At 47.0% G+C, this 27804-nt stretch overlaps 1 protein-coding gene across 5 annotated transcripts in view; it reads left to right on the top strand.

Moving 5' to 3' along the window:
* Kcnip1 (potassium voltage-gated channel interacting protein 1) overlaps positions 1-27804 on the top strand; it is a 369300-nt gene that overhangs the window by 328119 nt on the left and 13377 nt on the right. For 3 of the 5 annotated variants that reach the window (NM_001261388.1, NM_022929.3, XM_006246105.5), the window contains exons 2-4: positions 24613-24737; positions 26108-26177; positions 27428-27498. In NM_001261388.1, coding sequence (NP_001248317.1) covers positions 24613-24737; positions 26108-26177; positions 27428-27498 — 266 coding nt within the window. Of the gene's footprint in view, positions 1-19711; positions 19745-24612; positions 24738-26107; positions 26178-27427; positions 27499-27804 lie in introns of all 5 variants that reach the window. The other 2 variants (NM_001261387.1, NM_001261389.2) reach the window with 1 other exon arrangement.

Here is a 27804-nt window from a genome sequence, read left to right as displayed (position 1 = left end):
CACCACCAAGCCACAACCATTATCATCCTTTATCCTATGAGATCCCTCTGCCACCAGAGCACCCAGCCAGCTGCTGGGTGGGCTCTCCAGAGGCCTCCGGGGTCTTCAAGCCTCTCTCGAAATATTTCAGATAAAGCAAGGGGGTCAGTGTGAACACCCCTCTGGGCCCTGGTGAAGCAGGGACCCAATGCTTAGCAGCTCCAGACAGAATGACTTCATCTTTCTGATGGGTAAAAGGGGAGGGCAGAGAGAGAAGCACATCACAATGCTACATCAATACATCACCACATTGCATAAGCTGCACCGCCATTACAGAATTACCGGAAGTGTAATCTGCCTTCCCACCAAGGGTGAATAATGACTCTGGTGACTGTCTGCGTCACCTCAGCTTTCTGAGAGCTGGACGTCAAAGTAGGGGTACCATATTACTGCACAGGGTTATTGGGGTAGTGGAGGGGACTAGCAAGCACAAAAGTGTCTAGTTTATCTTCACAGGCAGCCGTTCAGTAAACGGCCCTCCATCTTTTCTGCTGACATCTGAACATGACAGCAATGGATGCTTTGATGGGCTTGTTAAGCGAGTGTGAGGGTTGAGCAATCCTTGTGCTGAAATTGGGTGATTAAGGGAAGTAAATTAGGACTGATTAAAATAATGTTGACTTCCACAAAATGAATATGTTTAATGAAACTCACTATCTAGAGAGAAAATTCATATAAATTGAAAATAGCACAGGTTCAAATGACTTTAGAGACCATACTCAAGACAGGATTCATAACTGATTAATAAATTAAAACTAAAGACAGCCAACCGATGGTGGTAACGCGGAAACACAGTGTCCTCCTGGGTTTTGTAGCAGACAGTAATGAGGGCCAAGAAAATGGAAGTCTCTATGTCAGAAACGGGGGTCAGGGCCTGACCCCAAGTTTCCTATCCCAACCCCCTGTCCTTTCAGACACTCCTGCTGGCCTGTGTTCTTTGCATTGTTGACATTCTTGGGAACAGGACAGCAGACCTACACATTGTATCTTGTTGGTGGAGGCAGACTAGTGCCTAGGCAACATGACCGCAAACGTCTACAAGGTCTAGCATCCCGTCTTTATGGGACAGGAAATGCACCATAACCTACTGCCCCCCCCCCTTGCATATCGTGGAGACAAGCACCTGGTTTCTCAAGTCCTTGACATCCCCTGGAAGGCCCTGAGAAATGAGTGTCCTTCTCAATGAGGCAATGACACCAGAGAAGGGAAGCTGCACGAGAAGTATGTGACAGCAACAAGATTAAAATCACTCCAGTCCCTAGGCTCAGCAGCCAGCTCACTTCGTCCCTCCGCCTCTGTTGATGCAAAATTACCTCAACCAGAGAGGCTCAATCACCCTGAACACACACACACTGACGCAAATGAGCCTCCACTGACATGTAAATGAAGGCTCCCTCTGTAAATATGTAGAAAAACCCTTTAAGCTCTCTTGCTACTTTACTGTGGCAGACACTTTTCTATTTGGAGGAAGGATTGACAAACATTAAGAAAGGTCTAGGAAGAATCTAGAACAGTGCTTCTCAACCTTCCTAGCCCTGCGATCCTTTAATACAGCTTCTTGTGCCATGGTGACCCCCCCAACCATAAAATTATTTCACTGCTACTTCATAACTGTAATTCTGCTACTATTATGAGTTGTAGTGTAGATATCTGATATGCCAGAGAGCTAATATGCAATCCCAACAGAATTGTGACCCACAGGGCGAGAACTGCTGACCTAGAGGAGAACCAGAAGATGCAGGCTTACAAGAAACACAAAGTGAGTCGTCCAACCTCGCTTCTTTCACCTCTGTGCTTTTTGCACACTGCCCTTCCCTTGCAGGAACCACTGTAGAGTATCCCAGCCCACTGTAGAGTATCCCAGCCCACTGTAGAGTATCCCAGCCCACTGTAGAGTATCCCAGCCCACTGTAGAGTATCCCAGCCCACTGTAGAGTATCCCAGCCCACTGTAGAGTATCCCAGCCCACTGTAGAGTATCCCAGCCCACTGTAGAGTATCCCAGTCCACTGTAGAGTATCCCAGCCCACTGTAGAGTACCCTGACTGACTGCTGAACCTCAGACTTCTCAGGCAGACCAGGAACAAATGGGAACCTGCCTGGCCCTCCAGGACGACAGACACTGTTGTTGGAAGATGGGAAGAAGGCTGAAGCGCTCTCAACCAAAGGCTTTTTGGTTTATCATCTGGCTCACTCTAATCGGCTGTCTCACATCACAGCCGCACACTTTTTCAGTAGTAATTAGGGTGCTAATCTGTAAGAGAGATGTCTATTAAGGATAAATTAATAATAGTGAGTGCATTTTGGCTGGCAATCTTGAATGATACGGCCATTCTATAAAAATTCATGTGTTTTTAATGAGCCTGAGACATGTTTCTCAATGAAGCACAGATGGTTTGCCTTCAGTGTCCTATCGTGCTGGTTTGTCTCGTGGATGCTGTGAACAAGTTTATTTTGCTCACAAGTTTCAGTCCAGCACTGAGAGAAGCCAAGGCACGAAAGCAGAGACCATGGGGGACACTGCCTGCTGGCTCTCTCAAGCCACCTTCCTTACACAGCCCAGGGCAACCTGTCCAGGGGTGGAACCACCCACAGGGTCCCCCTGCATCAATTATCAACTAGTCAACTATAAGAAAATGCCATATAAACATGCCAAAACCAACCTGATGGAGGTATTTTTGTTTTTTAATTGGTTTTTCCCTCTTCCTGGGTGCATCATGTTGACACTCTCGCTAACGATACCACCTATAGGAAGACATTATGAACAGGTATATTTTAAACGGCAAAACAGAACTAGACCAACTCTCATTTGGGGAAACTCCAAGCTCCCTCTAATCTTTAAAGTTCACCCCAGCTTCACTGGGATGAACAGTGAAGTTCATCCCACCATTCTCTAGCATCCAAGTGAGCCTCACGGTTTATCCCTGGGCTGACGGAGAGAAGGGTGCATAAAACTGACAAGTAATAACCAAGTTTTCGTGGTGGAGGAAGTGGGGATTACAAAATAATCCTCATAAGCTGGGTGAATTTGGGGTATGAAATGCGTGCGGCACAGAGCTTTCCACTGAGAAATTCCTTTGAGATTTTTTTCCCTGCCCCTTCACACTCAGAACCGTGAAGAGCATTTGAAGTGCTTCCGATGTAGGTCTGTGCACACACTACGGAGCTGCAGGACTAGAGAAAGCACCATTCAACTGTGGTCCCTGTCAGTGGAGTCCTGGAGGTGTGGGACACAATGGGATAGACACCTGGAAACAACCCAGTGGAGATGGAAGGCAAGCAGGCACCAGAGGGAAGCAGGAGCATGTGCGAGCATGTGCAAGTGTCAGTCAGGGAGTCAGAGTGTGCAAGTGTCAGTCAGGGGGTCAGAGTGTGCAAGTGTCAGTCAGGGGGTCAGAGTGTGCAAGTGTCAGTCAGGGGGTCAGAGTGTGCAAGTGTCAGTCAGGGGGTCAGAGTGTGCAAGTGTCAGTCAGGGGGTCAGAGTGTGCAAGTGTCAGTCAGGGGGTCAGAGTGTGCAAGTGTCAGTCAGGGGGTCAGAGTGTGCAAGTGTCAGTCAGGGGGTCAGAGTGTGCAAGTGTCAGTCAGGGGGTCAGAGTGTGCAAGTGTCAGTCAGGGGGTCAGAGTGTGCAAGTGTCAGTCAGGGGGTCAGAGTGTGCAAGTGTCAGTCAGGGGGTCAGAGTGTGCAAGTGTCAGTCAGGGAGTCAGAGTGTGCAAGTGTCAGTCAGAGGGTCAGAGTGTGCAAGTGTCAGTCAGGGAGTCAGAGTGTGCGAGTGTCAGTCAGGGGGTCAGAGTGTGCAAGTGTCAGTCAGGGGGTCAGAGTGTGCGAGTGTCAGTCAGGGGGTCAGAGTGTGCAAGTGTCAGTCAGGGGGTCAGAGTGTGTGTCAGTCAGAGGGTCAGAGTATATAAGTGTCAGTCAGAGGGTCAGAGTGTACAAGTGTCAGTCAGGGGGTCAGAGTGTGTGTCAGTCAGAGGGTCAGAGTATACAAGTGTCAGTCAGAGGGTCAGAGTGTACAAGTGTCAGTCAGGGGGTCAGAGTGTGTGTCAGTCAGAGGGTCAGAGTGTGCAAATGTCAATCAGGGGGTCAGAGTGTATGTCAGTCAGAGGGTCAGAGTGTGCAAGTGTCAGTCAGGGGGTCAGAGTGTGCAAGTGTCAGTCAGGGAGTCAGAGTGTGCAAGTGTCAGTCAGGGGGTCAGAGTGTGCAAATGTCAGTCAGGGGGTCAGAGTGTGTGTCAGTCAGAGGGTCAGAGTGTGCAAGTGTCAGTCAGGAAATCAGAGTGTGAAAATGTCAGTCAGGGAGTCAGAGTGTGCGAGTGTCAGTCAGAGGGTCAGAGTGTGCAAGTGTCAGTCAGGAAATCAGAGTGTGAAAATGTCAGTCAGGGGGTCAGAGTGTGCAAGTGTCAGTCAGGAAGTTGTACTGAAGAAGCAATAAGCACAGATAGGAGGAGGGAGAAGAGAAGAAAAGTGACCTGAGTAGGAGAAAGTCAAGCAGGTCATACAGGAGCCTAGGAGTTGCATTCAGAAGCAGACTTTTCCCTTAGGCCATGGGAGCCATAGAAGGCTTTAGAGTGAAGTCACGATCAGACACACCCTCCTTGAATGCATCTTCTTTCCTTCTTATCCTATGCATCTGCACAGGAGGTCCATTAAAGTCTTTCTTACCCTCCCTCCACACACAGAACCCTCCTGCCCCTGTCATACATGCACTAGTGTATGCACACACACACACACACACACACACATGCATGCACGCACACACGCACACACACACACACGCACATGCACGCATGCACACCTTCCCATCTACTAAATTCCGTTTCTTTGGATTTCCTTCTCATCATCACTTCCTGGAGGAAGCATCCCGTACATGCCTACCCTTCCCTGAGCCCAGCTACCCCCTCACAGTGCCAACATACCCTTTTGTAGTATTTCCCCATGTTGTAACTCTTCATGCCTGTGATTCTTGGGTTCTCCCTCCCTCGTGTACCAAGTCTTAGTCTCTGAGAACAAGACCAGGTCTGTCTTGGCTCACCAGTGCCTATCAATGAGATGCGCACTTACTAGGCGCTCCATGGTTACCTGCTCTGTACCGTCTCCAAAAGATCTCCCGACATGTTCACACAGGAAGCCTATCTATTGTCAGGGTCCATCCGATATATACGCTGGAGGCTGGCACACTCCAGAAGTCAGTCTTAGAGGGAGATACCAGGTCCTTAGAATCAAATCTAAAGGAGGCTAATTCCCACTGCAGTTAGGAAATGATGAAGGAGACTTTTTGAGCCTGTACATCTGGTGGCAAAGCCTAATGTTGTAATGCTCGCAGGAATCCCAACCTCAGGGTTGCAACTGTACTCTGACCATCTTTCTAGTCCTCATGGCTGCCGACACTGCACTTGATGCTCGGAAGGCATCCTGTGAGTGCAATTAGAGAGTGAACACGGAGCTCTCAGGAGCCCTGGTCTCCAGAGAATCTGCTGCTGCTCACACAGCAGGCCCAGGCGAGGAGCTTCTCTCACAGCCTCAGGACCAACCAGCTTTTACAAATTATCAACATCTCCCCATTAGCTGTTGCAATATTAAATTGTGTGACTGGAAATGAATGAATGATCCCACGGGCAAGTGAGAAAGACCAAGCAGCAGGATTTAATAACAAGTCCTGCCCTCTCTCCAAGCAGAAGGTCTCCCTAATTAAATATTAAAAATCTATCCACACAGCCAGAGCCAAAAAAAATTGCTTTTTCAGCAGCATGGCTTGGAGTCACTGCCTCAAAAAACCCAGGTACTGTAAGAATGACCTCTCAGGGACCAGAGGATACCAGGGACATCTGCACGGTGAACAGACGTTGGCATTGCTCATATTGTTATAACTTTTCATGTCCCATCCTTCTGAGGACTGTGAGTCACGGATTATATCACATACAGTCTTCACGAGAAAACCGTGGCTTTGAAGGGGCAGTGACTACCCCAAGGCTACATCACATCTGGTGAAAGTGTTTGGATTTAAATCAATATATATGATCTTGCAACTTGCTCCGTGACTGCAGCAGTTAACAATGTAGACTTCAACATCAAGCTGGCTTGGCTTTGAGTCCACATCTACTGATCGCTACGTGGCCTTGGGCAGATCACCCTGCTTCCCTGAGTCCTGGGTTCTTCCTTTACTATGAGTGGTAGCATATAGCTCGCAGGGCTTTAGGAGGGTGACAAGAGGTGACACATGACACACATTACTGAGATGTTAGTTGCTGTAGCGATGAGAAGCCTCCCTATCAGTACTCCAACTGCTATCCCTGTTGTCTCAGGACGTCCTCCTCTGAATTGGTCTCTAGCCTGGTCCCCTGCTCCCAGCCAGGCTGCATTCTCACGGCAGAGAAGTATTTGTAACTGGGTAACACTTACTAAGTAAACACCTGTGCCCATGGCACCTCCACTTATTATCTCATTTCAGTATCACAGAAGGTTAGCAACATGTAGATTAGTCAGGCCCTTTCCCAGATGTTGAAGCACAGGCTGAGAAACGACACCGGTGGCTGAGACGGCATCAGAGAGGACATCGAAGCCAGAGGCTCTGCCCTTAATTGCCTGTCTTCCCAGCCTGCATTGCAGTGATGTCCCCTTTGCCCCTCCAGGGTTTCCGGGGGCTGAAGAACTCTCCACATTAGCCTTTGAAGTTCCTAAGCAAAGGCTCTTACCGATTTCTATGTATTGGAAATTCAAAGTCACGGGGCAGAAAATTTAGAAAACACACGTAAGCAAGATGGAAGGAAATAGTGTTTCATGTGTAATCCTAACCCTCAGTGATAACCACTCCCCCAACATGCCTGTACATCTTAGCGAGAACTAATAGAGCAATGCAATGGTATATGATACAGTATGATGTGATGTTATGTGATCTGATATGATGTATGATATGTGTTATGTGATATGCATTATGTGGTATGCTGTGATATGATATGATGTAATATGTGATATGATGTGATATGTGATATGATATGATGTGACATGTGTTATGTGATGATATGTTTTATGTGATGTGTATTATGTGGTATGTGATATGTGACATGTGATATGATGTGTGGTATGCTGTGATATCATGTGGTATGATATGCAATATGATGTGATGTGATATAATATGTGATATGTGACATGTGATGTGACATGTGTGGTATGTGATATGATATGTGATGATATGATATATGTGATAGATGTGGAAAGAGACACGTGTTTCTCTTTCATGACATTTGCAAAGCATTGCTAGCATCTCCAGACCTGGTTTCCTGGAGACGTACTTTCTTCCAGTTTGCTGTAATAAAAATCACATCTTTTCCTCATGTTTAATCTTTCCCTTTTAATTACAACTATGGAGGCCTGTTTCCCCTGCAGGGTCATGTGGCACCTAAAGTGAGAAAAAAGGAGGAAGTTACTGATTAGCTAGAAAAAATTTCAGTCCTGGGAGATTTTTTTCCCCAGCTTTATAATATTCAGTGCCACAGAGTCAGGTCTCCAGCCAAGGCTGAAACAGGGATTCTCAAGCCCTTTGCTATCCTAGCTGAAAGCTTCGATAACTCAGACTGTGGCTTTTATTAACTGAGAGGAGGAAATGGATGTCCTTTCCCTTGCCCTCACTTTCAGAGAGCTGGGACCTCGTGGAGGGCCCTGGACCCGTGTGATTCTTCAGGGCAATCTGCTGCAGTAACCCAGCAAAGGGAGCAGCAAAGCCCTGGGGCAGAGAGCTAGCCAGCCTGGAAAAGCCATCTCTACAAAGTGCCAGCTGATGAGGAAGGGGGGCGTAGATCACAGTTCTCCTATGACTGACATCAGACCTCACAGGGCAATTAACACTGTAATTCATGGCTCTCTGTGGTCTGCTCAAAAGCACATGTAAACCAACCCTGGGCTTGCTCTGCTGTTTGCTGCTGCTGGAACCTCTAACGCGGCTCCTAGGTCCAGGACAAGACAGGGCCAGGCTGCCTCGCTCTCCTCTGGACCTCCTTTTCATTCTTAACCCATGCTACCTGACTCCAAATCTGACATACTGGCCACCACTCATCTCCTACAATGAGTCTGTCTGTCTGTCCTCCTCCACCCTCTTCCACCCTCCTTCCCCTCCTCCCCCTTCCCCTCCCCCTCCCCCTCTCCCTTTCCCTCCTTCTCAAGCTCTTAGAAAGGCTAGAAAGGCTGGTGCCTCTACCCACAATGCCATTCTTTATTCCTCACCTCACCTGGCCTTCCCCCTCCTCAGCATCAAGGATGCTGTACAGAGTGTCTGCTTCCACCAGGAAACTGTGTCACAAGGGACAAAAGGTACGTGGAAGAGGAGACACAAGCTCATGGTGGTAAGCAGCAGTGACCACAACAGGGTCATTATTTTATTCAGTTAAAGCATCACAGGCCAGACATCCCTAACCCTTCTGCCCATGGAATTTATCTATTATCCCTTCCTGGGGGTGAGGGGGGCAGACAGACAGACAGAGACACACAGAGAGAAAGGAAGGAACAATTCTCAATGCAATTTGTATCTGTGGCTTTAAAAAGAAAAGGCCAAACAGGGCTAACCCAGGACTCGATGACAAACCTTATGACCTGAGTTTTGACCCCTGGGGACCCACTCAGTGGAAAGAGAACTGACTCCCCAGAGCTGCCCTCTGCCTTTCATGCACACACTGCGGATCGCAGGCAGGCAGGTGTGTGTGTGTGTGCATGTGCAAGTGAGGAGCTAACACACACACACACACACACACACACACACACACACCAGAATGAAGAGAAACTCCACCCCAGTCACAGAATCCCCCAAGGTGAAGGAGGGCTTGGGAACTTGCGGTTCAGGCTGCTGGAAAGATGTCCGTCGAGCATGACTTGGAGCTGTCTCTTGTACGTGAGGTGCGTTTTTAAAGTCTTTAATCCCAAATGAAGCTTTAGAGTGAGCTTCCCTGAGGCCTAAACGCTAAGGGGCCCTGCTACCTCCCTCTGAGGCACCCAGAAGGGCTGGAAACTTGAAGGCAGAACTCCATCTGGAAGGTTCCATTGAAGTATCCCACCAGGATCAGCAGTTACTACCACCGACCACTAGGCAGATTAAACAGCCTCAGAGCCCTGCGACCCACTAAGGTAGTCACAGCTTCACATGGCTAATTAATTAACCAGGGGCTCATCCGCCCTCAACTTCACATGGCTAATTAACCAGGGGCTCATCCGCCCTGGCGAACTACAAAAGGCTTCCAGCCAGCCCTCCTGCTTGATCCCTGGTTACCCGCATGTGTGAACTTCCCTAGGTCTCACCCACGTCACGGATCCAGCAAAGATGTGCAGCGGGAGGCTAAGCCCTGGCTTGGCCACCGAGTGGGGAGACCCTAGAGCAGTGCCTGTTAGGTGCCTTGCCTTTCTCTGCAGACGTCCCCTTGACCTTCACAGACTGGGAGGCTGGGGTCCCTGTGGTGTCCGCTGCTGAGCCCTCTGAATGTGGGAAGACAGAACTGACTGTTCACGTTCCGCTGAGCTGGGATTTCAGCCGCCTGGTATCTAACCACAGAGTCCCAGTCTTTTTCTTCTTGCTCATGGCCACGCAACTGCCACCCTGCCTTCTATGGCTGCAAACAACAGTGCCCCCACAACCTGTTTCTCTCCGGTCTTATAACCCCATTTATTTTCAATCAGAGCTCCAACGCCACATTTGCGCCTGGTGGCCACTGCTCTGATTGAATAATGTCTAGATGACATCTGCTGGAGACTTGGAAATTATTCGGTGAATGAATGGACGCACCCGCGGTGAATTAACGGTGCTCTCCTTTTCAACACTGAATCGTCAGAACAGTGCATCTCATTGTCCATCCCAGAGAGTCAGTGTTAACGACCTTGGGCAAATCCAGATCCCTTCCAGAACTCCAGCTTGCAAATATAGAAGGCAGAATAAAAGCCTCTCTGCATGGTTAGAATGCCCTGCGTCTTGGGCGCATTGACTGGAGTGAAGGCTGTCTGTGTGTTCAGAAAATGGAAACAAAGTTAGAAGTCTAGATGGATGGCAGGGGCGGGGAGGAAAAGGAGGACATGGGAAATTAGAGACCTCCCTTCCTGACACCTCAGACTGGGTTCCTCAAATTCACAAGAGTAGAGGGGCTTGAACAAGGGAAATCTGGTCCACAACTTGTGTGGGACAAACATAACCACAGCTGCAGAAGAGTGGATCCAGCAGAATCTCTCGGGCTGACTGCCGAGTACCTGACATCAAGCAGGTTCTGAGATCTCTCTGGTTTTGATGCATGTGGCATAACAGACAGAAGCACACATCTAAGGTCATGTCTTGAGTCTGTCCAGGGCATCCTGAATCTTCTGTGTTGCTTGGAACCTCAAAGAGATGAACTCTGGTCATGTTTCCAGACTGCCACCAGCACCTAAAAGTTTCTTAGAAAATGTAGTGTAGGGCAGAAGAGAAGCGCTGCTGAGTAGGGATTGTAGCTTTGCACAGGGAGTAGGAATGGCTCACAGTGACTCCCTGCACTTACTGTCGAAGGGGTAATATGAGTGGTAGGGATTGGAGCTTACTAGAGAGAGTGTGTTCTGGCCAAACTGGGCTGCTGCTCTCCTGCTACCTGTATTCCCACATAGGAATGGAGGTCTGGCACGGCCACCGTTTCTAGAGAAGCCAACATTCCAAATTTTTATGTGACATTTACAGTAAAAAGAAGTGAGCTAATGGTGGTGCTCTGGGAGTCTAACTATGATTTGAAAGCTAAAGTGTCAAATTACAGAACTGGCCTTTCAAGTAACACAACACTCTTAGTCTATTTCCTGCTACACTCCAGTAGTGCTGTTCACTTAACACATATTGAGTGCTTACTAAGTACTCCAGTAGTGCTGTTCACTTAGCACATATTGAGTGCTTACTAAGTACTCCAGTAGTGCTGTTCACTTAGCACATATTGAGTGCTTACTAAGTACTCCAGTAGTGCTGTTCACTTAGCACATATTGAGTGCTTACTAAGTACTCCAGTAGTGCTGTTCACTTAGCACATATTGAGTGCTTACTAAGTACTCCAGTAGTGCTGTTCACTTAGCACATATTGAGTGCTTACTAAAAACTCCAGTCAGGTTTCAAGAATGAGTGGGAACGGTGCCAGTCGGTGGCACACTCTAAAAGAAACCATAGTTTGCATGTAATTAGATTCCAAAGCTGTTGCAAAGGATCCCCACCGGGGCGGGGGGGGGGCGTTGTAGAGAATCGCACTCAGAGGTAAGCAGGACCTCAATGTAGACCTTTCTATGCCAGGGTGAGTCTGGGCTTTGCCTGAAGTTACCTCAACAGGCAAGTAGTATGTGTAGTGGAGAATCTCACAGAAAGGGACGCCCCATCTTCCTCCAGCCCCAGCCCTCCCCCACATCAAGCAAGCCCACTTTCCACCCCTTGGGTTCTATTTCAGTCCATGCACTCTATTTTTACTCGAAGTAAATTTAAGTGGGACAGAACCCTCGCCAATACCACCCCCCATCCCCTGGGTTTCGTTGGTAGGGGTGCCTTTGTGGTAAGGATCTGGGTCCTGAAACAATTTAGGAAGACAGCAGGGCTTTGAAACTAGCTGTATTTCCTCTTTTTATGATGGTTCGTTTTACATTTTTATTGGCTCTCCGCTGATTGCTCCCGGCTCTCTGACGGGATGTGAGATGCGCTGACATTTCTGGAGATCAATATATTAATAAATCACAAAGTTCATAATGTCTGATTTGCTTCTAAATGAGACAGAACTATTATCGCCATAAAGTTGCACATAAAATATGCCCAATTGTGATGTATTGTGTAGTCTAAAGCAAAAGCATTGAGTGAGTAACCTTTCCCCAAAAGAAAGAAACAATCGAAACTGAATAACTTCATTAATAATTCAGGGTGTGTCTGCCAAGGTTTCATTTATTAAGTGCACAGTTAAGAGGCTTCCACACTGCGTCCTGGAAAGGAGGATGCTACCTTGACATTGCCTCCTGCCTCTGGGCAGGCGCACACCTTCTCATACAAACTGACTGACTACAGTCCCCACATTGGGCAGTTCATGTGCCAGTGAAGGGCAATGTCCAGTGGCCTTCTCCAGCCAAGGAACAGACCGAAACAATACACCAATGATTGTCTGGATTATTAAGGGCAGAGGACACAAAGCCATGTGATAACTCCAGGGAGAAAAAGGCAGGACATTTTCTCGATGGCTGTCAGTTATTATGTCTGTTTGCCAATGCTCCAGGCACTGTTTCTGGTCTCATTACCTGTAGATACCTTGCCCTGTTCCGTGGCTGCCTTCAGCCTTGGATCTGCTAACAGCCATTACAGTTAATAGAGACAATAATGGGCTTGTTAGCCAGTCAGTGTCCAACCTGAACTGACAGTTGAGTGCCCTTTTAACAGAGTAAATCGCAGAACAAGGAAGTTCCCCCGTATGGAAAAGAAGTCCATTTAATTAACTAGATCCATCAGGATATGCATAGCCAGGCCCTGCACAGTGTCTAACTACTTGACCGTTGGATTCTGCTGTTGAGAACGCCTTTCAAATCGCCCATCACGATACAAGCAAGAATTGGATTATGTGTCTTGGCACCTATCGTGCACACAGACATGGTACAGACCTTCTCTTACCTAGATTTACAGCTACAAGGCACGTATGCTGATAATTCATATTAGTCTAATAACTGTATACCTCCTAGGGACAGCGAGATGATCAGATCAATTCTAAAATTATTACTATGCTCTCCGAGCCCACTAAGCAAGGCACTCGATACAGCAGACGTTCGCTTAGCCCCCTTCCATCACCTCTGTGTTTGAGCTGTCCCATATGGTGTGCGGAAGCTGGGGTTTGCACTAACAACAAGAGGAAGGCTTGTAATCTTGGATTGCAAGGACTAGACCGACTGGATGAAATTAGCTTTTGACTCTTCGGCACACTGATTGGAGATAGTTAAACATATGTCACATGTCCTAAAATAGCAATGGCAGTATACCAGAGCCCAGTTATCCTGGGGGGATCATCTTCCCCTAAGAAGAACCATTTCGCTTCCCATTGACAGCCTGAGCTGGGCGGTGGTGGGAATGTTGACAGTAAGGACATTAATAAGTGGTATCTTCTTCCCTCCCGAGAACAGCCATCAGACGTGTAAAAACCCACCAAGGCTGATGCTCTGCTTGGAGACCCTCTTTACCTAGCAAGTTGTCCAACTGCACAGCTTGTCACACCTCACCAACTCAATGAGTTTCCACTTTAAGTAAATGCTATGCTCACCTGAGACAAATCCTCTGGACTCATGCTCTAAGCAAATTTTTTTTTCATTTTCTCTGGACTCTCTCATGTCTCCATCTTAAACTGGAAAGAAAAACACCACCACCCTTCCTTCCTGGAGATTTTTCATGCATAATGAACCCTCATCACCGTTTCTTAGTCAAGAGGGGCGATTAAAACCCCACCCGTGTTTTCCTGCTATCTCCTGCAGAGATAGCCTAGCTCTGGAGAAGGCTCTCCCCAACACAGGCCCAGCCGTGCTCATTAACACGCCAGCACCACAGGCTGGAAGATCAGGGTCACCGTCCTGCTGAGTCCAAAGGAAGCCCATAGGGGCTTCCCCGCTGCCATCTGAATGCTAGCTGGTGGTAGGGTCTGGACTTTGCTTGACTAATTGCCCCCTAGAGCCGCAGAGACTGCTGGAGCGACTAAGTAAACTGTCAAAAATTTCATCTCAGGCACTTTTTCTAGACAAAATGGTCCACTTAAAGTATCATCTAGACACTTCTGCCTGTGGCTGCCGAGCTGCAGGGAAGCTGACGAGTCTCGATTGCAACATCGCCACAGGTTCAGCTGCAGAAGATGTCGCTTGGAGACAAGGGGACATGATGAGCACGATCAGCTCCTTGCCCAGAAGCACCTTCTAGGGTTCCTGCTTCCCGACACTAAGATCTTGGTAAATCTTTTCCCTTTGTTTTTCAAACTTGGTCAAAAAAAAAAATTAAATGAATGTGACGCCGTCTTGTCTTGAACAGAACTTGGATGTCATGATATATACGGTGATCGTGTGGACTATTCGATGGCTGTGTTTGATTTCCAAATGGTCATTTCTGGCTGTAAGTGCCACCTGCCCAGAAGCTGCAGGGAATGTTTGACAAGCTCAACCTCGCACAGTCCAGATAGGCTCTGTCCTGAAGACCTCTGACGTCATTGATCCTCAGCTTCTGTCTGACAGAAAGTAGAGATGTCTCCATGGGGCTGTTTCATAGGAACATTTTCAGGACAGAGGTGTAAATGAATGAGAAATGTGTAAATTCAATTTTGCTTAAAAAGGGCAGGAGGGGTTTCAAGATTAAGAGAACAAATGCTTGAAGCAAAACATGATTTGAGTTTTATTGAACCAAGAAGCCTGGGAAAAATATCCGGAACACTCGGAAAATCTTTATCAGGCTCAGCTCGGGCACTCTCGGGACACGCTGTTAAGTATATAAAAATCAGAGCTGACAGGCTGTGTGTGTCTGGGTAGATTTTGCAGTCACCTCAGAGTCTCAGCTGTGAGACTCTAAGCCTTAAGGTTTCACAACCAGACTGGACTTTTCCCCGCCTCTGCTGTGTGCAGGTGTAGAAAAGGATCTTAAGCCCTGATTGTCTAGGGAAGCCATTGATCAAAAATCACTACTGACCTCACCCAGAACAAAGCGCTCATATGTATCTACCTGGAGGAACAGGGAAACATTTTGAATGCCAACATATGATCACATGTGATTGCTAATGTGACTTCTATTGTGCCCAGCATAGTTTGGAGAACACTGAACCATTGGAAATAAGATTTTAAGAGAGACTATGACACTCCGTGCTGTTTGTGTTCCTTGTCATGTAAATATTTTTGGTTTTTAAAACCTCATTTTGGACATGGCTTCAATGACAGCCCACGTGTTTTCACACATCCCATTATTGTACTCTAGTGCAAAATAGCACGAGTGTTTCTGAGACACGAGTGACTTAGAAATTAGTATGTGATAAATTTGGAGGATGAGGGATTTTCCAGGGCCATGCTTGGTTCCATGCTGAGGACTTTTAAGAGCTCTGACACCCTGCTTCATTCCAGTCTACAAAATATACCCTGCCTCAAACATCACGAGGTCTAGCCCCATGTTCCCTGGGAAAGGTCGGTGTGAGTAAATGTTCTTCTTGCATGGAAAAGAATGCTCTGTTATTTGTGATGGCTGGGTAGAAGCTATATTAATGAGGCCAAGTTGACGTGCTGTGTTGATGCTAATACTGATATGTTGGGCTTGTTAAAGTGTGTGTGTGTGTGATATTTTTATTTGCTCTTTGAAAATTTCATATATGCATACAATATATTCCTATAATATCTACACCCACACTTCTCCCCTCCAGCTCCTCCCAGATCCCCCAATCTCTCTCTCTCTCTCTCTCTCTCTCTCTCTCTCTCTCTCTCTCACACACACACACACACACACATACTATATGTGTTAAATAATATGTGAGCTAATACTGCTCACATATTCATGATTTTAGAATTATTTCTGAAATGGTGGACCTCAACCTGTGGGTCATGACCCCTTTGGCAAACCTCTGACTCCAAAAATATTTACACTCCAACTCCTAACAGGAACAAATTACAATTCTAAAGTAGCACTAGCAATAGTTTCATAGTTGGGGGGGGTCACCACAACATGAGTAACGGTATTCAAGGGTCTCAGCATGAGAAAGGCTGAGAAGCGCTGTACTGAAGTATGACCACACTTGTGACCCCTGAAAAGAATTGATTCTTCCCTCCCTAGCCGCCATCAACTGTCAGTAGCTTATTCTGAGAGGAGAACTTTTAAATCTCCAGTTATGGTTGCAAATGGGTTATTTTTTTTCTTTTAGTTCAGTCAGTCTTTGCTTTAAGTATATTTGAAATGATATAATGAACTCATACTGACTTAGAGTTGTTCCATCCCCCTAGATAGCCAACCTTCTTACCCTGTGACTCTCCCTTTTATCTCTGCCAAAGCTTCTCCCCTTAGCATCTACTTTACCTGATACAGCTGAGCCAGTATAGGACTTCCTGATTTATGTTTGCTTGGAGCATCATAAGTGCTCCCTTTCCAGCAGCATCGGGTTACAGCATGGTTTTTCCTTATCTAACGATTAGCATCTTGCTTATACTTATGTTCGTTTGGGGGCATTTGACTCTGGGGTCAAATTTTCCATGTGGTTTTCTTTGGATTTATGCTGCTTAAGGTTTATGGAGTTTCCTGAATCTGTGGCTTCTTATGTTTCACCCATCTTCAAAAGTCCTTAGTGGCTCTTCAAATATCGCTTCATCAGCATTATTTATCTCCTTCCTTTGGGGGAGTTTTTAATCATATATATATATATATGTATATATATATGCTCTCTCTTTCTTACACACACACACACACACACACACACACACACACACACTCTACATTCTCTTCCTCCATCCTCTCTCTTTCCTTCCTTCTGTCTTGCTTGTTCTGCCCACCAAATAGTTGGTTCTCATTTCACCTGTGTCTAATCTGTTTAGAAATAAATCTGGCAAGCCGATGATCTGAGGTAATGTATCCTCAATTCTACAATTCTTAATTAGCATTTTGTATACATTTAGGTCCTCTGATGGAATTCTCCGGGTCTTAGAATCTCTGTTCTTGAGCATATATCCATTGCTGTTTTTAATTCTGTGTCTGGTCTGTCTAATATCCAAGCCACCTTCTTGTCTGTTGCTGTAATCATCTATTCCCCCTGTGTCCTGTCTTTAATATGCCTAACAAATTCTCCTTAAATGGTGAGCATAACTTTTCTAACATGGAAGACGTTTGGCTCAGTCTTCAACTTCTGGAAGGTAATAAAGCTTGATGTAGCCTGAGCTTGGGGTGGCACTGCTTTGAGGCAGGCTGCCCTCTTAGCACTCTAACGCCTTCAAAGAGACTAGACATTTTAAAACTCTCTTCTTGTGCAGACCGACAGGAGCCAGATGTAGATCGCTCCTGAGAGACACAGCCAGAATACAGCAAATACAGAGGCGAATGCCAGCAGCAAACCACTGAACTGAGAATAGGACCCCCATTGAAGGACTCAGAGAAAGAACTGGAAGAGCTTGAAGGGGCTCGAGACCCCATATGTACAACAATGCCAAGCAACCAGAGCTTCCAGGGACTAAGCCACTACCTAAAGACTATACATGGACTGACCCTGGACTCTGACCTCATAGGTAGCATTGAATATCCTAGTAAGAGCACCAGTGGAAGGGGAAGCCCTGGGTCCTGCTAAGACTGAACCCCCAGTGAACTAGATTGTTGGGGGGAGGGCGGCAATGGGGGGAGGGTTGGGAGGGGAACACCCATAAGGAAGGGGAGGGGGGAGGGGGATGTTTGCCCGGAAACCAAAGAATTATTATTAAGTATTAAATAAATTAAAAAAAAAACTCTCTTCTTCAGTTGTTCTCTGTAGGAGTTCAGCACAGCTACAAAATAACCCACCATGTTCAAGTTTTTAGCTCCTGTGTTTTCAGAACTGGTGACCCCTTGTCCCTGTATTCTGTAAGACTCAACTAAATTATTCTGTCTCCCTGGAGCCTTCCCTGACCTCTCTACCATCTGGTCCTATACCTTTAGGAGGTAGCATTAATTAGTCACTCATTTCCCTCAGGTCCCTGTTCTTAGCCACAGCCATGCTGCTCTGAAATGACTTACCAGCAAAGGGCTTGAGGCCAGCAGTTCACGGCATCCTACCCACAGTCGTGTTTGTACTGGAACATGTTACGTGTTCTAAAAGCTAAATTCATTGATAGCATCCAAGAACCGGAGAACATACATCTTTTATTCGTGGTTTATCTCACAAATCTGAATGTCGGAACTCAACACATAAAGTCAGCTGTAGAACAACGGGTTCCACACTCTTTCACCAGGCAGTCATTCTGCAGTTCCCTTGCCTGGCATGGGCCTGTCTCCCGTGCTCATCCAGACTGCTTGGCAACGATCCTTCACACCTCACTTGCAGCTTCTGGTCTCCTCCCGTGTCTCCATACCAACATGACTATTATAGACAGATGCTGTATCTTGTCATTCCTTTCAGTACCTATCGCATTTCTGGCAGGCCAGAGAAGATTGATTCATATTTGTAAACACACGGACAAGGCAATAAAATTGTTCTTTATTTACGGGAGTGACTGACCCATGATGTGCATTTGTCAAAACCCAAAGAACCACGAAGCGCAATGATTGAAATCTAATATGAATAATGGACTTCCATTCTTAGTAATGCATCAATATCAGCTCATCAATCATTAATCCTTCAACTTTAACAAATACACTACACCAACACTGGACGTTAACAGGGAAACTTCTCGGCCATTTCTATGGAACTCTTCTACAAATCTATACTGCCTTCAAAATGTAGCCCATGGGGCTGGAGCTGATCCGTCAATCAGTCCCACCTGCTGCTCCATAGTGAGGACTGGAATCCTAGCACTCAGGCCAGAGAGCTCACAAATGCCTATAACTCAAACTCCAAGGGATCTGATGCTCTCTTCTGACCTCCCAAGACACACACAGATACACATGTGCACACACACACACACACACACACACACACACACACACTCAAATGCCACTCACCAGGCTGATCAAGGGGGCAATTAAATCCAGTAAAATAAATTTCTCCTGTGGGCACAGACTAGGAGACAATAGATACCCAGCAGTTTGTACTACGACTCTTAGCAGTGTAGACAGAAACCATCCCAGTCTGGGATTATGGGGCTGGGGGGTACTAAAACACACTGAGGATGCTGGCTGGACTGTCTGATGCACCTTTGGTCAAGGGTGCTAGCAAGACAGGAGGAGATTGAAAAAGGAGCCCACATAGGAAAGCAAGACTTACCAGCACACAGACCTGAAAGGCCAGCAGAAAGGCATTGAGCAGGGCTCTCTTGGAATTTAGAGACACCCAGCTTACATGCCATGGGGAGGGGTGGTGTTCCAGGTCTGTATTTTCTCCTTGGCTTCGTTCATGGCACAGTAAAAGAGTTAATCTGCATCTACTCTATCACACACCCTACTGTGCCAATTATTACCACCAACAGCACTTTTTCTCTACTCCACCTGGGTTGCTCATCACACTTGAGAGAGGAGGAGAAAAATCAAACTGTGTAGCTTGTACGTTCCATAAGAACAGGAAACCGATGGTTTACGTGTCGTGTACAACAACAGATGCCTCGTGGGTGGTTGTTGACGGAAATGAACTGTCCTACAAGACCTATAGTTTAATCACAGACGTAAGAAGAGGTAATGGGGCCTTCTCGTGGTAGAGGGTGTCTTAAAAGCCACTCTGCAATGACACCTGTGGGTATGTCCCAGAAGCCATCCCCATTCGCATCCTCTGCCACGCGCCATCTCATCTCTCTTCAGGCTGCATGACTGCATGGCTCGGAGCATGCTGGATGAGCCCTGCTGGTAGTGTGGGCACTGGGAGGTGACCCAGTGCTTGTGCCTGTTCTGACTGTGGGGAAGGGAATGGGAAAGCCAGGCTCTGTTCTGCTGATGAGAGGCTCCTTGCGTATATGAAGCTGGGTGATGACCGGGACTCCCCCCATGAGTGCCTCTCCAATGACAATAAAAGTGTGTTGTGCTTTTTAAATGAATAGATTTGGTAAACTGTTTTCTTACTTTTTCCTAGACATCGCCTGGTGGTATTACCAGTATCAGAGAGGTAAAAAAAAAAAAAAAAAAAGTCAACACTCTCTTGACTGTCTCGGTCACATGACTTGAAAGGAAGAACTTCTCGATCAAGGATATGTTCTGCAGCTAGCTTTCTCGTTCACTAGACTTTTGTGCCCCTTGTTAGCAAACCCAGTCTGTGTAGAAACCATTAGGGGTTTTCTCTTAGGGGTGGGGTTTAAGGAAAGCTTTGTTCCTCCTAAGAGGACCATATTTTTTCCTTCTGCGCTAATTGAACAACTGTAAGACAAAGCTCAGAGCTTTTACTGACACATAAGCTTAAGTTTAATAACCGTTCAGAACAAATGGCCAGAATGTCTCTGTTCTCCTCCCCTCCCGCAACGTGGTCTGCACTTCCGATCGCATCGGCATTTTCTGAAGCAGTTTTTTTTTCTTTATCTGTTTTTATTCTATTATTCAGTTCCTATGACCCACTTCACGTTCTTTGTGAGATAGAGTGGAGACTTTAGATAGGCAGACTGCAGGAGAATAGGCTGTGTGACTAAGACAGGAGAAAGGCAGGTGGTGGGGAGACGGAGGAGGTGTATGAAGTCCCACCCTCAGCAGCCCCCAAACCAGGAGACAGCTTACATGAGCCCAAAGTGAAGCCGGGCGCGGGGGTGCACACCTTTAATCTCAGCACTAAGGCAGAGGCAGGGGCAGGTGGTTCTCTGTGAGTTCAGAGCCAACCTGGGCTAGAGAGTGAGTTCCAGGACTTCCAGGAATAAATAGAGACACCCTGTCTCAGAGAGAGGGGGAGAGAGAGAGAGAGAAACAGAAACAGACAAAGAGAGACAGAGACAGACAGAGAGATGCAGAGAGACACAGAACTAGGGGAGTGACAAGTGCCCTAATGACTGTAGCTACCCAGAGTGCCCAAGCCCCCACTCAGCTGTAGCAGATGATGCCCTGGTGTGAATTTAAGATTCAAGATTTTCCAAGAGAAATATGAAATACAAACTTGGTTGTAGATTTCTTTTCTATAAACATTGGCAACTATTTTAAAATGAGCCTTTATGTATTTCTTACAAAACCTCTCTTTGAACTACATTCAAGCTAAGGACCACAATTTTGTAACCTCAAAATGGATAAGATGGGTGGGTGGGTGGGTGTGTATAAAGTACAGCCCAGATCCTGCCTCTGCTCAACACATGTGCACACGCGCACACGCGCGCGCGCGCACACACACACACACACACACACACACACACACACACACACACTGGAGAAACTGTATTCTAAGCCAGGGAAGAGATGGTCATAGTTTTGGGTCATGGCCTTTGTCATCAGCCAGAGAAGATACCTCAGTGACATGTACCCCCAGACGCAGGTCCCTACTGCTCACAATCTGTGGACCTGACTTGTCCACAAGCATGGCACTTCTTAGGAACCAAAGTGAGTCAAGGCTGGTCACAAACCACCTTACCGTCTGTGCTCCGGTGAAGTCACCATGGAGATACAGGGCAGCCGAATCTGATAGACCAGTCCTGGATTGGCTGGGGTTAAGGTGCAGCTTTGTCACTGTTGACCTGTGTCACCCAAGCCTCAGACAGGAGTTAGTGGCAGAGTTTGGGGAAGAATGACAATAGAAGGTATTTCAGGGACTCCGTTCAAAAGATATGGAACTCACTGGCACTATAGGGGGCTTGATACGAAATGACGTTTCTAAGAGGGTCTAAAGTTTTCATCCATCCTATACCATGAATAACCTGAAAGCCTAAAATGTTTTATTTTTAATTACTCTGAATCATACCCGGTTTAGTCTAGGACTCTCTGCTGTATCGCCCTGTACAATTTATCATTCCAGCTCACATTCACCTCGGGTGATAGACATTTATTACCCCGCGAGCTCCTTGTAGTTAGAAATTTACCTTTTCCATTAAGGTAATTGACTTCTAAATATCAAGTGACGAGGGTGCCAGACCCCTCACCCCCACCACACAGGTGAACATTACAAAGAGAAAATAATCTCATTGATCTTTATCAAGCAGAACTTCCCATCGCATTAACCTCACGATTGGCTTTGATCCAAACTCGGTCTGACTTAATGATTAGTTCGCCGTTACTTTAGTAATGAAAAGAATAACAGAAAGAAGCGTTTGGCATTGAAGACTCACAAGAACCAAACAGTAAGGAGCTCCCGTGTGTTAGTTCTGATTCTGTGTAACCAGGGAGCTAGGCCAGTGTCCTCCTTCTACCAGCTCTGTCCTGAGATGTCTGGGGAGTCCCCAAGTGGACAGGAGAGATGTGAATGCCACCCTTCCAAAACAGATATATTTACAGTGGCCCAGAACAATGAGGCTACGAGGTGGTAAGAAAGGGAGGCACATCCAGATGTGGGCCAGTCTAGACAGTTGCAAAAGCTGTGAACACGTTAAGTTATTGTTTTCCAATGAAAGGCCAGGGCTCACCAGGGTCACAGCAGCAGAGGTTTGCCTAGGCTGGAGGGCATGTCACGTCCGTCAGAGACAGCATTGCCTCACGAGGTTTTACCTTCCAGAGATCCCACGGAAATGTTGCACGTATTTATGCACACACTGGGTTGTTATGTAAGTTACACGCTTACTTACCGGTTTAGGCCCCTACTATCCATGGGTGGCTACTTCCCTACATCTCAAGCCCCAATCACCTGAGTTTCTCCCGTCGGGGATGTGACCACAGACGGATCATTAGTGAAGGGCAAAGCCTGAAAGCAAAGGCTTGGCCGTCAGTCAAGCCTGTCACTGCTTGATAAGGAGTGACTCCTCTTCTTAACGAAGTGGGTTTAATAGCTGGTGTCTCGGTAATTAGCACCTTTGAAGCAAAGTGATGGGAAGTGAATGCTGGTTCCAAATTGAAAAAAAAAATTCCCTTAAACTTTTGCAAAACAAAACAAAACAAAACAAAACAAAAACAGTCTCCTAGTCTCCTTAGCTTATAAGGAATCAGGCACAGGAGATTAAGAAATAGCACAACACACACACACCACACACACACACACACACACACACACACACACACATAAAAAAAATATCTTTTTTTCTTCTGGGTCAGATAAATATTTGCAGGTAGAGACCTTTGAAAGCAAACCATCTCTTTCCGAAACAAATTTTTCCACTTTCTTATTTATCTCTTAATATTTATATTCTAATTCTTCTTCCTTTACTGGGGCTACCTGGGCACTGCCCAGTAGATCCTGGGGAGCAGGCAATATGTGGTATCTATTATAAGCCTCCACAGCCCCTTTGAAGTTTCTCCAGAACATACACAGCACTTTTTTTTCTTTTGCTAAGACTAACCAGCAACTGATTTCTTAGGATGAGTTTGAGATCTCATGAGATACTCGGAGCTTCCCCTGTTATACCTGTGTGTACTTCCCCCCGCCCCCTTGCTTTTCATTCTGGACACTGGCCCTTTGATTTACACAGAAACCTTCTGCATTAAGGTAATTGGTACTTAACTCATTAGCTACAAACATAAGGAGAAAGAAAGGCTTCGTAAGAGTTCTGAGGAAATTGGCCACTTGCCACAGTGTGACATAAACAGAGTTTCTTATTTATATTGGATCATTATCTATCTCCCTCCCAGAAGAACTAGGTGATGTGCGGGACCCAGCATGTAAGAAAGATAACAATTAGGCTTGGCTGCCGCATTATTGAGGCTTTACTGTAACATCCATTACCACTGGGATTCTGCTCAAGATATAAATTTTGATGGATTTGTTTTGTGTTGGGATTTAAGTGTCACGGTAGCAGAGAAAATCTGGCGCTAAGAGCCCAACCCTGCCTGCAGAACAACTACACTCACTGTACCTGTTCGCCTGGTTCTGCGATGCAGACCCAGGCCGCCTCCTCTGACTTACCATGGTGCAGTGTGGGCCGTATGTTCCCAGCAGCCTGCTCATCCCGCCCTTGTTTTCACGAGGCAGAAGTTGGAATTGTTCAATATATGGATTTGCTGATGCCTGTGTGACAACGGTAGGCAGGGTAGGGTAGATGGCAAACGATCCTTGCCTGGAATAGATTTACAGAAAAGAATTCTGGCAGGGCACAAAGAGAGTGAGTAGTCACTCATCCCTGTCTGAGGCTAAGCTCCTGGAAGCAACCGCCGACGGATGAACTTTGAGTTGCTTCAAAGGAAGATAAGTGGAGTCAGCCGACAGGCACTTTGCAAACGAGGTGTCCCATTGGACACTGTTCCGATGCGTGCAGGAGGTTGAAACCCTACTCTCTTATGGCTGTTTTTATAGAGCCTTGCAAATGTCCTGGAAACCTTTCTTTATGCAAAGATGCTCGCATTGAAGTTGCTTCCCTGGTATGTAAGGAGACCTAGCGGATATTACAGAATAATGCTGTGTGCAAAATACATTCTGATTCTTTAAAGTCACATTCAACACAGCGTACTTTGAACTTCCCACTGAGTCTCCCTAGCACCTCCCTCGCTAGCCCGCACGGTGAAACCTCATCCCTTTTGAAAATAGTTACGATTCCTTCCCCTTTACTGTTCGGAGTCTCATTCTGCTCAGGCACCAGCGTCTCTGCATGGAGAGCAGTGTTATGGAGCTTCAATTTGAATATGCAAAGATTCAAATTGGTTTTGAAAATGTTTTTTGTGTGGCTGTGTTCTGAACACTTCCACCCTCAGCTGCCTATCTGAGATGCTGATGGCCTTTGCCATCTGTCACATTTAGAGTAACATGGTGGGCAGATTTCGACACAGAGTGAGTGGGCAGGGGAGCGGGGTTCAAGGCCCATGACCTCCACCATGACCCCAGTCCAAGCCCAAAGTCCCGGTTCCCAAGATCACACCTCGAACAGCTCATACTGTGACCCAACACAAACCAAGGAGGTCACATTCTGATGCCGTCCCCTCTGCTTCCAGACAAGATCGAGGATGATCTGGAGATGACCATGGTTTGCCATCGGCCTGAGGGACTGGAGCAGCTTGAGGCACAGACGAACTTCACCAAGAGAGAACTGCAAGTCCTTTACCGGGGATTCAAAAACGTAAGACCGCCCCCCAGAGACTCGGAGGCCTGTTGTGTTTCTTGTCACTTGACTAAGCTTTTCCCGTGCCAAGGAGGTCCCCAGAGTGCAGAGATCCAGGAAGGCCACTGCTATGAACCTGCACCTGGTGAGAAAGAAAGCAGGAGGACCAGGCCTCAGACAAGGCAGACAGGAACCTCACCCACTGCAGAGAAGTGCCACAGGGTGGTGTGACCTTGGGGAAGCCTTCACAGCCAAGATGCAACCTTAGCTTGACCGGCACTCTCTACCCTCTGTTTGGTGTCCAAAGAGTGATGGGATTGAGCTGTGCTGACTCATGCTAGAGAGGCCTGCAATGACCGATGTATAAGCCCAAATGCCACTGTGTTCATTTCTCCTTGAAAGTTAGGACAGGTTGGGGATTTAGCTCAGTAGTAGAGCATTTGCCTAGCAAGCGCAAGGCCCTGGGTTCAGTCCCCAGCTCCGAAAAAAAGAAAAAAAAAAAAAAAAGAAAGTTAGGACAGTGGAACCAACACTTCTGTCCTACTGCTGTGACCTTTTCCTATGTGCCACACAGAAAGCCACTTCTTAGCAAAGCAGTGTGTAAGGAAGGAAGTTCAAAATTGACACATACCCGAGGCTACTGCTGTCTTCTGGGATGCTTTGAGAGCTCTCACAGCCCAGCCTGGATAAGGAGTTTGGGTTTAACCCTTACAACATTGAGCACATTCATATTCCCAAATGGCTGGGTGGAGTTAAGCAAGCGAGCTGTTCTGGTCACCTCCCTCCAGGCACAGCCTCCAGCAGGAGCTTGGTCAAGTGTCCTACAGCTCGACTAGTTGGTCATGTGTCTGATTTGCTACTGTTGGGCATTCTTCTTTCTAATGTTGAAGAAGCCATGTTAATAGTGCCCCGCTGAGCTGGAGTGAGGTTCTGGGAGGTTGTTTCCCAGTTGGGCACTTGTCTAAGAGGAGACCAGAAAATAGAAGAAATTCCACTTATTATTTTGGCAGCTACCCTAGTCTCAGTGCTACCTAATATTGAGGGAACTGTTAAACTCATTCCGAGGGTAAGTGTGTTCAAGATCACAGGCCACCTCTGACGAAGCCGAAAACCTTAAAGCAGGCTTAACCAGGATCCAAACTTAGACCTGTCTAGACCTAAACCCAAGACTCTCCCAGCCCAGTCCCTATTCTGTGATCTCCCCTCACTTGCAAAATAGCTTTTCATGATAGTGTTACCTCCAAGACCTCCTGAAGATACCCAGTACACATGTGCTTCCTAGTCTCTGCCCAGGAGAGGGCATGAGGACCCTGCTCAGTCTCCACTCCCTAGTACAGGCTCCCAGACACTTCCCACACACACACTCTCTCTCTCTCCCCCACACACAGGAGTGCCCCAGTGGTGTGGTTAACGAAGAGACATTCAAGCAGATCTACGCTCAGTTTTTCCCTCATGGAGGTGAGTATATGCTTGGAAAAATGCCCTCCCAGCATCCTCTCCAGTGGTCAGCCTTCTCTTTCTCAACCCCTCTGTTCATTATCTTTGGGGTCAAAGGAGAATTCATGGCAAGATTTTTTTTCTTACTACAAAATATAAAACTCTCTGACAAACAAATATGAGCCCACTCAAGGGGAAGAACAGATATCGCAGTAACAGAAAGTCCCATAAACAGCTCTAGAAAGCAGGCATCATGACCCCGGAAGGAACGATTGAGTTTCAGAGACATTAAGCATTTTATTCACGACCACACAGCTCGAAGGTGGCAGCCGAGGAATAGGAAAGTATAAGGGGCAAAAGCTTTGTCATCTTGGTTCCTTGAACAGCTAAGACGGGTTGAAATCTTGTAAAGAACATTAGTAAATACTACAGACCATAAAAATCACTGAGCAAAATAAACTGTGGGCAGCGTGAAGTTGTACTTATTTATAAAGTCAGGTCAGTGAGGCACTGGACTCCCACCGCCTGCTCCACACATCCGTGCATCCTTCCCCCCTGTGGCTTTCTTGTGTCACCTGCTCACAGGAGTCACCTGAAGAGTGCGGAACACCTGTTCCGGGTCCTAACAAAAGAAAGACTTCAAGTGTCCCACATCCTTCTTGGGCCCTATCTATCACGGGCCTTCCCAGCAATGCACAGGTGTCTCCCTGGTGTGGGATTCGGTGCAGGGTTTCTCTCTGTGTCAGGGAGAAGTGGCTTCACGTCATGCTAGTACCTGACTCCCTATGAACGCCCCCCAGAGACAGTTTGCCACTGTGTGGCAGGGAAGGCTCGAGTTTAATGTATTTCTCCCCATGTCTCAAGAGTCAGGTCTTGCTACATCCCACTGTACGAAGATGGGGAATGGACACTCTGAGGTGTTGCATTAAGTCTACAAGCACAGCTATATGGAACCAGCTTTGATACAAGCTCGGGTCTCTCCTCACAAGGAGGTGCCCATGCCATGGCAAGGAACCCTGCTTGGGACACCTCTACTCAGTCACTGCCCAGAGGACCAGGCCACACAGAGGAACAGGCAGGGGAGACAGTAGGGAGAGAGATACGAACCGTCTAACCTTGTGCTAGAACTAATTTCTCGCCTAATCTTCAGGACTGAGCAAATGAGTCTCAGTCCATCATCCTCCCTCTCCTCTCTCTGGCCCCACCCGTGCTGCCTCTGCCCTCTGTGGAGCCTTGACCCCCACTCACCTGCTTCCCCCTCTACTTTGCAGATGCCAGCACATACGCACATTACCTCTTCAATGCCTTCGACACCACCCAGACAGGCTCTGTAAAGTTCGAGGTATAGTATGTGGGTCCAGTCGGGGGTCCCCTGGTTCCACAATGCCTCTCCTTCTGAATATGACAGTGCTGGTGGAACGAGTTAATTATCAAAGTCTTCATTTAAGACAAGAAACTTGATTCATTTAAGGAATAGCACCTGAAGTCAGAGAAGACTCTTGTCGTCTAGACACTGTGCGTTGGGGTGGTAGAGACAGCCTAAGAGATCCCTTGTGCCCTGTAAGCCGAGCGGTAACCTCTGGACCTAGCATTTCTTATTTATTAACCTGTTTAGCTTTTATAATAGTGCTTACAAGGCATGGCCAGA

The sequence above is a fragment of the Rattus norvegicus genome, chromosome 10, assembly GCF_036323735.1.
Source record: "Rattus norvegicus strain BN/NHsdMcwi chromosome 10, GRCr8, whole genome shotgun sequence".
Taxonomy (NCBI): domain Eukaryota; kingdom Metazoa; phylum Chordata; class Mammalia; order Rodentia; family Muridae; genus Rattus; species Rattus norvegicus.
This window is presented reverse-complemented; position numbering and strand designations above follow the sequence as displayed.